Below are 12035 nucleotides of genomic sequence, written 5' to 3'. Positions count from 1 at the left end.
TTGCCCTGCCATCCCTGGGAGAGGCCTTGACTGCCAGCTGCTTTAGGGTGATTGAGTGCAGCTGTACACACATTTGTTTTCCCTTCCAGTCTGCAATAAGGGATTGTACAATATTAAATACAGTAGGTGTTACCCTATAATTAAAGCTCGAAGTGATATTTCTCTAAACCATATTTGTAGAGTCCCATGCTCTGTTTGGCAGTAGTGTGGGTGTCTTCATGCACTTTTGAGGAAATGAAGAGTCAGGCTCTCCTTAAAATTGCTTAACTAGTCAGCACTAGCACTCCAGGGACCTGATCTGCCTGAAAATGAATCCTAGATTAGGCCAGTAAATCTTCCAAACAGTGTCATGTGGACACAAGAACCTTAAGGGCACTGCAAGGAGGTGTGTAAATGCTTGATGGTTGGAGGAAAGAGCATGTTTCAGGAGCCAGATGGGTTTGTTTGTGTGTGTTTCTATTGAATCTGACATGTTTTAAAATTGCTCTTAACACAGGGCAGCAGAGTAGCCAGCACTTCAGGATGATCTGCCCAAATGGGAAAACTCTATTAGCAAAGTAATGCAATAAATGAGCCTTTTTGTGTTGTGTCCCTAAAGTATAACAGCAATCAGCATCCAGTATATGGAAACCTGCTTTCCAGATTTCCTATTAAAAATAGGTTTACTTACATATATAATATCACTCTGACCAGGAATCTAAACCCACACTGCTGTGAACCAGGAAACTTCTGATTTTCCTAGCAGGAAAAGCTTGCCTTTTGCCCTTCTTGCTAGCTTGCAAAGGAAAGCTGCAGGTGAGTGAAAGTAAGCTTGGTCTGCCTTGTCTCACAGCTGCAACTTCACTTAGGCAGGAGCAAAAATGTGCCACAGGAGCTTAAAATTACTGTTTTCATTCACACATGATATCTTCTCAGCTGTAGTTACTACCTGTGACTGACCATGAGAGTTTGCAGAACAGTGTTTGTGTTTGATGAGGTTATGGATAAATGGCAACTTTAAGTGATGTGGCAAATGTACTTCTGAGTAGTGTTCCTCGGAATCCAGATTTGAGGTTCCGTCCTAAAGGGACTGTTGATATATAATTATATTCTTAAAAGGTACATACTCAGCATATGGAACTGGCCAGTTCTCACTCAAAGGAGCAAACCAAAATAAGGAATTTTGCAGGGTGTGGGTTTTAGGTTTTCTGCTTTCTTTTTTTTTTCTGTAGGGGAAAACTGCTTTTAGCCTTTTTAAACTGATGATATTTCTGGGTTGTGTTTACAAGTTAGCAAGTAATCAATTCTGCTTGTGCTCCGAGTGTAGCAGAACTAAGACAGGCATCAAAGACTGCCTATGTAAGGAGACATGTCAGAACAAAAAGATTGGGAAGACTTGCATGGCTTTGAGTAGTCATGGACATGTTTTATGGAGGCTGCTCTCTTACTCATGCTCATGTAACAGCAGTGGATGATCTGCTTGACAGAGCAAGCTGAAGGGATGGCTCCGAAATGGTGACTGCAAATGCCAGGCTGGGTGATTCAGATGAATGTGAGCATGCATGCCTTGTTGCATACTTAGTGTAAGTTTAGTGGCAATATCCTCTCTCAGCAAAGCAGCATAAATTAAGGTGGCCTTCACATGAAAAACTTGCAGAAGCCTTGAGAAATCTGTACCAGTAGAGTCCTTTAGAGGAACTAGACCTTCTACAGAGATATGTAGGAGGGAGGCATGGTTCTCTTTCTAAACACATAATGAGGATATAGGAAACTAAATGAAGCTTTGCTGAGCTTTGTCCTGCCTCTTCCAGGCTTTTGAACAAAGCTCAGGCTCTCTGTGTTTATTGGAAGTTGCTGCTCACAGTCCAAGATTGTCTCCAGGCCTGCAGGACAGTGGATGTGGTGCACAGCACTGGGCCAGAACCACTTTGTCAGAGATCTTTGTCTACTCTTGAATGCTCTGCATTTTTTTATTCTCTTAGTGGAGTAATTAGCATTAAGAAGCCTAAATTGGTCAAAGCTCCTTTGTGGCCTTTTTTACATCACAAATTTTCACCACCCAAACTGAAGTCTTGTCTCGGTGTGGCAAAACTTATGATTTTTCTCTCCCCAAGCATTTTCTTAATGTGATGCTGTTCCTTGCTGTTGCTATGGTTCCAAGAAAGCTGTGTCAGATTAAAGATAATTTGGCTGTTTTGGTAAACTGCTCTGAGCAGTGTGACTAAGTAGTGATAATCTCATTAAATCACATTAAAACAAGCCCAGAGCATTGGAGGGGAGGATTTCATGGTGACCATCAGTGGGATGGTGATGTATAAAGTGTGGTTAGCTCAGGTCTTAATTGTTGCCTCGTCTGAATTTAAATGTGGTTCAGGCTGAATGTTGGGAAGTCTACATGTAGACAGTTTGTTGCTTAATTAATGTGGTACTTAGCCAGAATCACAGCTCACTTGATTATGTAAAAGCTTGGTTACAGGTGTCTTGTTTTTCCATAGGATGCTCACTCACAAGGAGAGGTGGTGGCATGCCTGGAAAAAGGCCTGGTAAAAGAGGCAGAGGAAACTGATCCTCGAATCCAGGTTTCTGATCAGTGTAAGAAAGCGATTCTTCGTGTAGCTGAACTCTCTTCCGATGATTTCCACCTGGACCGGCATCTCTACTTTGCGTGCCGAGATGACAGAGAGCGATTCTGTGAAAATGTGAGTGCTTTCCTCTTCCTTTCTCTCTATATTAATCCATTAAAAAAACCCAAAACCTCTGTGGAAGAAGCAATGAAAGGGAACTGTATACTGGAGCCTCAGTGATATTATATTTAATACAGAAATATATTTATTTATATATATTGTATATTTAATACAGAAATACAAAATTATATTTAATACAGAAAACAGACACCCTGTAACTGTCATTTTGCAATAATTCCAGTATTAAATTCTTTCACCCAGCAAACACATGTTATTTCCAATGGGTTAATAAACTGAATTGGCATAAATGGTTTAGGGGGCATCAGAGCTGGTGTGATGGGGTGAGGGAGGAGAAAGACAGGGGCCAGTGACCGCTCCTTTCTACAGCTGTGAGCTATTGCACAAAGTAAGCCTGGTCTGATTGTAGTTACAGCACTTCCTATGCCTAGAGCATGAGCTGAAGAACTGCATTGTTCAGTCTCAGGTTGTATTAGCTGAGAGATGTTACACTAAAAGGGTGATATGACCAGATTTTTTTAATGCAATAAAGTTTAAAGGATTTTTATTGCATAGAAGCTATTGCTGTAATTTGAAATATTAACTTGAATATATTATTAGTTTAAAAGAATTCTCCTTAGGTGTAGTTTAGCCTGCTAGTCAAGTGTTACAAGTATTATCTTTAAGGGCAAATGTTACTGTTCTGTTTCACAGACTCAGGCTGGGGAAGGCCGGGTATACAAGTGCCTCTTTAATCACAAGTTTGAAGAATCAATGAGTGAAAAGGTATGTATCCTGGTGAGACAAATTCTTACTGCAGAAATCATCAGATCATTCCTCGGTCCAGGCTGCATTAATATTTTCCAGTGTTAAGGAAAATGTCGTCTTCGTAGCCAGATAATCGGCTCCTCTTTAGCAAATGCTTTTACTTTGATATTTTTGTGTTTCAAGTTTCAGTCTTTAAAGTAAAGGATTTAAATAAATCCAAGCTTTTGGTGGGTAATTTGGGGAGGCAGACATGGAGCTCAAGTAGTAGCATTGTGATTGAGTGTTTAAAGTAGCAGTCACACCATGCTGAGGTAAGCCTTGGATAAATGGTGTTCTAATTGTACAGATTAGAAACAAAAAGGAAGCTGTATTTCTTTCACTTGTGTTTTTAAGGCTGTTTTCAAGCATCACATTCTGTGTGGGAAGAATGCACAGTTCAGTGACTGAAGTTTTCTTTCTGGTTTTCTTGAAAATGTGGTTTTCAACAAGAGCAAGAAAAGTTGTTCTAAAAAGCTAGTCCTGAAAAATTTGTATTAGTATAGGTGCTTTGTTAAGGCAGCAGTGCCTTCAGTGATTTTGGAAGCAGCATCATAGTGTTTACGATTATATGGAATTATAATCTGTCAGAAGGGATATGAAGATGAGTATCTGTAAAGATCTCCTCAAAGAAGATCTGCTGAAGGAGCTTGACTCAGAGTGCTGGAGGGATCAGACTAATTTCTTTTTTGTTAAATGCATTAGCTGTCTGACAGCTTGGTTTCAATTAACAAATTCAAATCTGAACAAGTGATTGCTGAGGGCTTGAAACAAAGCTCCATTTTGTAGAAGTGCGTTGCTGAAATGAACTCCTGCTGTTGCTGAACCCCTTTTTAGTTTTACAGGGACACTGGTAGTTTTTGAATGGTGTTTTCCATGATCAGCTTCCTGAGGTATGAATGTAAGATGTAGAAAGGTTACACCAAGCTGCAGCAGATGACTTTGTAGAGAGAGAGAGGGGTGGATGCTCTGAGGACGCAGTTTGCAGAGCAGAAGGAACACTAAATGTAGTTCTCACTCTAGTAGCTGCCAAGGTTGGACCATCTGCAAAGTCACTGGTTTTGTAGAAGCTGTTACCCAGCAGAGTCCCTCCTTGCCGGTGGCGGCATCGGCTGCTGCATACACATGTAGCCAGCAATAGCTGCTGGTGGGTGGCTTGCTTTGTGTCATCCAAAACTTGCTCTTGGGCTGTATCCAGCCTTTGCCTACTTCAGGTGATGAGGTATCTGCAAGCCTGTATCTCCCTGTGTCCAGAGCTGTAAATTTGTCCACTCCCAGGGTCTGGGACTTCACAGGAGCATCGAAGATGGAGTGGGAATATCTTGGAGTAGGGCTTTCCAGGTCCTCAAGTAGGTGTGGGAAGGAGCGGGTGAAGTCAACACCTGAAAGTGGGGAGAGGGTTCTAGGACTTTCCTGTTCCTTGTGCCAAGATTGCTCCCTCTTCTCCCTAGTCTACATATTTCACTGTTTTCTTTCCTTTCAAGTGGGCTGGGAATGGACAAATTTGTTTGAGCTATTCTGAGATACCTGCTGCCCTCAAATTTAATTTTCACATAATTTAAACCAAAAGCTATGAAGTGCAGCAGTGTTCTTACAGGTCCTTTTTTTGGATTAAATTTAGAGGGTTGTTCTTGCAGCTGCTGCGTTCAGGTTTGGCCACAGTGCATCCTGATGAACCTCACCAGTTGTGGAAAATGGCTAGAAATTCCCATGGTTAGACTGTTTTATCACCTGCTCAGCGCATTGTGGAACAAATCCAAGAAATGCTTTATTTTGTAAATGTAACTGGAAAAAGTTATTTCTTGAGGGCATGGGGTGAGATGTACCACAGCTGGGATAAATGTCAGCAACCGCTCCTAGTTGCCATGAATGAGTCACACTCTTCACAAAAAGCTGGATGAATGTGCAGTTCTGAGAACTGCTCTGCAGGGAGCTGCTCCCTTTGAAAGCCCTGATCTGTTGACCTCGGTGTGCATTGTTAACTGTGTGGTTTCAATGAGACAAATGAAATTTAGCTGCAGTCCAGCTTAAACACATGAATTTAAAAGCATTGGTTGTTTTCTGAGATGCAACTTGAAAACTTGACAGCAGCAGGTTCAACTCTCCACCCCCAGTGCAGAGAAGCTCATTCCACCATCCCAATGTGTCTCCTGCAGTGTCGCGATGCGCTGACAACCCGCCAGAAGCTGATTGCCCAAGACTACAAAGTCAGTTACTCGCTGGCCAAGTCCTGTAAAAGTGACCTGAAGAAATACCGCTGCAATGTGGAGAACCTGCCCCGCTCTCGGGAAGCCCGGCTTTCCTATCTGTTGATGTGCTTAGAGTCTGCTGTGCACAGAGGTAAGTGCAATTCAAGACTTGCTGGCACCTGGATTTTAAAATCAGGGACCTTCAGCTTCAACATGTATTTACAGTTCCCTTCTCTGTTTTCCAAACTTGGTTTTAAAGGCAAATTTCCTCATCATGGTGCTTTCATCCCTGTTGTTTTGATGATTAGAATAGCTGAGTAAACCCCTCTGCCACTGACTCCTTTTGTGCAGACAAGAAGTTTAAAATGCAAAAGAGCAAATCCCACTTGGACTGCTGATGTGTAGTTGCAAATCCTTCTATTCACTGTGAATTCAAGCAGCTCCTTTCCTTCATTGTGTAGTAAGCATTAAATATGCTACAAGGTTAAAACTGAGAATAGAGAACCTGTTTATCCTCACTCTGGGAGAAACAGGGATACTCAATCCTTTTCCTGCTGTAAATAATGTCTTTTCTTGCAGTTCAGTAGCTTGAGTAAATACCTTAATTTCTCTGACTCTGGTTTTCCCCTATATAGAAAGAAGGTAAGTGTGAGAATATTATTTTTGATCACTTAGGACACCTCCATCTTACATTAACTTAACACCAGCTGCTGTCTCCAAAGGCATTAGAAGGCTCAATGCAGCTGGTCCACGCTAGAAGTTCTCTGTGAAATTGCCATAATGTGAAACAATGTGTTACATCCTCTAGATCTGCATTGGAGGACTGCTTGTTTTTCATCTTGGCGTGCAGCTGGGTGGTTTCAGAGTGAGCAGCAGGGCTGCATGCTGCAGTGCCTCTGGCATGGGATGGAAAGGCTGCCGTAATTCCATAAGCAGTCTGCATTTGTGAGTTTAAATAACTCATTGCTTCTAATTGATGTGGAAATGATGAGCCCTGTTGGTAGAAAAGTTGTGGGTTTTTTTTTTTTACTTCTCCCTGCAGTAGGGCAGGTGGTTTCCTGAATTGCATGCAGAAAACTGCTGTTCAGCTATTTCATTTCATGATGGAACAGGTTCTGCAGTGCCTCATGCATGAGGCATAACCCAGGAGGAACACTAATTATTCCACACAGCACCACGTGCATGTGTTACAATGCCTGGCAGTCCCTGTTGGGGTGTCCTCTGTTCCATGGGATGTTGTGCACATATAAATAGGTTGTGATGGGGACTGCAGGAAAGCTTATAGCAGATCTAAGTATTTATCACAGCAAGATTTCTGTGCAGCTGCAGTGGTTTGTTGGACACTCATATACACTCTTGTTTAAGTCTGAGTTTTGGCTTCCTGAACATTTATGTGCTATTGCCCTAGAGAACCTTTTCTGTGAAAAAAATGTTTAATCTGCTGTCCGGACAAATTCCTCTCCCAGTAACATACCAAGCTGGTGAACCTACCAAAGGTGACTTCTGCAGTGGAAAAGTGGAAAAAGTTCTTGAACATATGGGGAAAAGCTGTCTTGTGCTACAGAGCTGTGGATCCACGAGTGCTTTCAGCTGTTCTTCAGAAGCAACTCCTATAATGTGAAATTCAAAATCAGATTTTCGTAATCTTTTGGTATTCTTTTTAAAAAATGTGTGTTAAATCTACAGACTGGCTATATTTTTCAGGGTTGTTTAAATGATGGGAGCTACCACAACTGCTGGTTTATTCCCCTGCACGAATGCTCCGGCACATTTTAGTCTGGCGTTCAGAGTGTTGAAGTTGTGCCTGCTCTTCCAACACACTGGTAGCACAGGTCAAGAAGGGCTCTGCTGAGCATTGAAACTAAATCACATCATCTTCTCTTGACTCAGGTCGACAAGTGAGCAGCGAGTGCCAGGGTGAAATGCTGGATTACCGGCGCATGCTGATGGAAGACTTCTCGCTGAGCCCAGAAATCATCCTGAGCTGCCGAGGGGAGATCGAGCACCACTGCTCCGGCCTCCACCGGAAGGGCCGCACCCTGCACTGCCTGATGAAAGTCGTGCGGGGCGAAAAGGGAAACGTGGGACCCAACTGTCAGCAGGCAGTAAGGAGCTTTTCTATCACTTCACTTACAGTTTGCTCAGTTGGTAGAAGCACTGATTTCTCTGTCAGTGTTTTGCCTTGCAATGGAGGTTCTGCTGAAGTCAGCCTGGCTGTGCTGGATGCCACTGAATGCTGGAAGCAGTTGTGTAATTGCCATGCTGTGAACTTGGTATGTAGCAGGACATCAGTAAGGGTGGTGTTTTTCCCCTCAAAAAATGCATTTTGGATTGTTGTACTCTGGGTTTTTTATTGGATCTTCTGTAGTTCTTCTCCACCAACTCTGAAGTCATGGAATTCTCTCCTGGGTGCAGGATGTAGGGGAAACTTGCCTTTTATAATTCTAAAACATTCCTTGTCCTTCCCTTTTCCCCCTCTCTTTCCCTTTTCCCCCTGTGCCCCGTCTTTGGAAATGCACAAAACCTTTCGTGGCACCTTCCCACTCATTTTTATTTTTGCTATTTCATTCAGCTTTAATGATGGAAATGGAAGTTCAGGGACAGGGAGGTACAGCAGACTGCTGTGTGTACTTGCAGCCGGTGAAGGAAATGTCATTTTCCTCCAAAATACCTCTATAAAAAGGAATATTTCTTTTGCCTTTCTTAAAGTCCATTTGGTCCCAAATACATCCTGCTTATCATTCTTTAAGTTGAAAACACTTGAATTTTTGTTCAAAGTCATTAGTGTTTTTTAATATGAAATTACATTTTTGTACTTAATACTTGGTTTTAAGGATCCATGAGCCCAAAAAAGTGACATCAATGATAAAAACAGCAAGGGAGTTTTAGTGCTGATGTAGGAGTTTGGGAGGTGTGTGTGCTCTTGACTTCTTTTAATAAACAGAACCACCATTCTGTACATTTTTGTTTTAAATGTAGCTTAAAACTTGAGCCTCAGATGATGCCAATTTGTGTGTATTATCAAAGAGAAATTAATATCCGTTAAATTTTTGTAAGTCACAGGGTGTTTTTGTGATGAAGCTTATTTCTGCATAAATATCAGGTGTACTGGTGCAGCAGCTGTACAGTTTGAGTCATTCCTGCGGGGATCTGTAGTGCATGACTTATGCTTTGCAGCCTTTGTGTGAAAAACTGAATATTTGTTTCTGTTTAAATATGAAATTGAAACTGCTGCTTCAGAATTTCATTATTTTCAAATATTCATAAAGATCAGTTAATCTTGGGACTAACTTTTAGATCATGACATGCATGTTCAGAACAAGTCATAAGTCAAAACTGGAGACCCCAAAAGTTATATGGAATTTCAGACTTTCAGAGCAATGTATCTTTAGAAATTTATGGCAAGTTTGGAGGTTTTTAGTTCCCTTATACTTAAGCTACTGCTTTATTTTTTTACAGTAAGTTGGTGCAATAGTAAATAGAATTGTCCATTAGTCCCTCTTCAGGTTAAATGTGTTTTGTTCTCTGGGCAAAGGACAGCAGAAAGCAAATTAAGTGTTGATTTTATACATTTAGCTTGTCTGGATTTTTATGGGCAAGAGAAAAAGATGATTTCAAGTACAGGATAAACATTCCAATGTTCTGAATTTCTGAACATTCTGTAGTGCTATTATATAGCACTACAAATTTGAAGTACTAAATAACTTATTGTTCTTATTTTTTGTATTTGAATGGTAAAGATTGCCTCAGCTGTCAGTGGCCTTGTTGTGTTTTGACTTATTGTATTAGAATGAGCTTTCTGCTTTTACCTTTAAAGGCAGATAAATTATTCTTGCAAGGAAGAGAATATTGTGCAAAACTCTTCCACATACTGTGCAACTTTGACTAGAGACTTCAACTACTTGTCACATGAGGTTGGCCAATGTGGCAGGCCCTGAAGAAGGGAAGTTAGGGATCCATCCTTTAGAGTGAGCTGTATCCGTTTCAGTTCCTTTTGGGTACCTAGAGAACACCTTTGATGTGTGGTTCTGGTGTGGCTCTTAATGGTGGAGCACTTGTCTGTGGCACCCCTATATTTTCACCTGCAGAAAGAGAAGATGGTCCCAGCAGAGCTTGCTGCAGCGTTTTGAGTCCATCTCCAGATGTTGTCTTTTCTATGGAGTCAAAAACTTGCATCCTTGTGCTTTTAGCAGTATCATTAGCTAATGCTAATACAGCACCTTGATTTCTTGGCTAACTCAAAGCAACAGATAGTGTCCTGAAATTCTTCTTTACAGAAGCTCTGTGACCATACACACCTGCCTAGAAAGTTTGCTGGAGGCAATTGGAAGGGGAAACATCTAATTTAGATCTGGTTTTACTTGCTATCCTATCTGTGAAGGTTTGCTCTGATTCTGTTTGTTTTATGAAAGGAAGATGTTTGCCAGAAGCAATATAAGGAATCCTAACCAAAGAACCTCTATTTTATTTTCCTGCAAGAGCATTGACTCATACCCTTTCTTGAAGGTGGATTATGAGCAATTATTTATATTTAAAATTTTAAGCAAAATGCATTCTTAGACATTCTCAAACCCCAGTATTTTGGTGTGTGCTGGGCCTCATAGTGCTAAACCATGCACTTAAGGGATCGTGCCCGCACAGAGGGTGGGTGTGTGCTGTGGGAAGTCATCAGATAGGAGATAGTGTCACTTAATTGTGAGCATCAGCCCTTCAAAGGTCTGCAGCTGTACTGACAGGGTCTAGCACCTCTGGTGTTGCTTGGTGGAAGCAATAGTTGATATTAGAGCTGTTGACAAATTGTTTTTCAAATATGTGGCTTCTGTATTGCCCTGGTCTTACCTTTGGGTTTTTTTCTGTTCAGACCTTTGAGTGTATAAAACTCCAATCCCTGCTTAAAGGGCATATATTTCTTGCCTCCAATTTCTAATGCAACTGTTAAATTGGTAGTTCATTGTTAATTTAGTTCCATGTCCAGGATAAAAGTTCAGAGCATTATAAAGTTTATCCAGCTGCTTTTCAGCTATAAGGGTTTGTTGTGTGAGGGAGGAAAATCCTATATAACCTTCACGTTTATCACTATCACTGGTGCCAAATTATTCCTTCTTCCCTGCAGTCAGGGCAGCTGGCTTGGTGCTGCACATCGTGCATGTGGTTGAGAATTAAGATTGAGAATTCTGCAGTAGTACCCAAAACAGGGTGGAGGGATAAGGAGATGCTTCAGTGCTTCTGAGCTGCTGTACCTGGTGTGCTTCGGCTTCTTCCACTTGATAGCAACAAAAATTAAAGTGACCAATTAACTGAGACCTGAGAAAGAATCCTGCCTACATAATGCTTTGGCCAATTTATTTAATCTGTGTGTGTAAGAAAGTGTTGGGTTTGAGGTTCTATTTGCCTGTCTTTTTGATATGTAAGCCACCCTACTTGAAGTAAACCTAGCACTTTACACACAGAGTATTTCCCATCCATGCAGGCTGTGTGAGTCTCTGAACCAGCAAAATCACAATATTCTTCTTCCTTTTGCAGTAATTCTTACCAGGTTTCTAAAGAACACATCCAGTTAAGGTTTGACCTTAAGGTTCTGTTTGACCATAGTCAGAGATGTATAAAATGCTGCTTTTATTATTATTACTTAATGAAAATATCCTAAGAATTTTTGATAGCGCTCTTCTCAGCTGCCTGCATCCCTTAGAAGCTGAGGCTGGGCATAATTAAGAGTGAGTCACAGGAAATCCTGTGTTCCTCCCAGGCAATCTGTGGTCTCTCCTTACAACTTCAAGTTTCCTATTGGATAAATAGTCCTAGCTTGTATTTACTTCAGTTCTCTAATTGCCTGTGTTGTGTGATGTTAGGGCTTTGCCCCTGAGAGTTTCCTGGATAGTATTTAGGTGCAGACTTTGAAAGGTCGAGGAGAAAATTGTAACTGTGCTTTTGATTTAGTTGATTTAGTTTAGTTTAGTTTAGTTTAGTTTAGTTTAGTTTAGAAAAGACCTGATGGAACTGTTCATAATGTATTTACCTATGGCAGCTAAAAGTACTTAGAAGGCATGAAGGGAGTGTTGGGACATCAGCTTTGGGTTGGCACACCTAGTCTCTAAATCTTTGTAATATTTTTTTCATCTTTCACTTACACTATGACTTCTCTTAAGTAGTTAAAACATTGTGTCCTGGATTTATTTTATACCTTAGACACATACACAAAAAATGTGTACTATAGACCCTGACTTCTAAAAGCTTGAGTAGGCATCCCTGAGGAAATGTTACTTCATGGGATATCAGAACAGGACATTTTATTCTGTATCTCAGTAAAATTTTTGTGTCCTTTCCAGGCAATTAAAAAACTAGTTTATTCTTTGTGGATATAGGCACACAATCTTTAGACATT

The 12035-nt window shown here is 41.0% G+C and overlaps 1 protein-coding gene across 1 annotated transcript in view; it reads left to right on the top strand.

Annotated features, from left to right (window-relative positions):
• Positions 1-12035, top strand: part of GLG1 (golgi glycoprotein 1) — a 77599-nt gene that overhangs the window by 48566 nt on the left and 16998 nt on the right. The window contains exons 5-8 of the mRNA XM_015640172.2: positions 2475-2678; positions 3375-3446; positions 5621-5804; positions 7544-7758. Coding sequence (XP_015495658.1) covers positions 2475-2678; positions 3375-3446; positions 5621-5804; positions 7544-7758 — 675 coding nt within the window. The remainder of the gene's footprint in view (positions 1-2474; positions 2679-3374; positions 3447-5620; positions 5805-7543; positions 7759-12035) is intronic.

This window comes from Parus major, chromosome 11 (assembly GCF_001522545.3).
Source record: "Parus major isolate Abel chromosome 11, Parus_major1.1, whole genome shotgun sequence".
Taxonomy (NCBI): domain Eukaryota; kingdom Metazoa; phylum Chordata; class Aves; order Passeriformes; family Paridae; genus Parus; species Parus major.
This window is presented reverse-complemented; position numbering and strand designations above follow the sequence as displayed.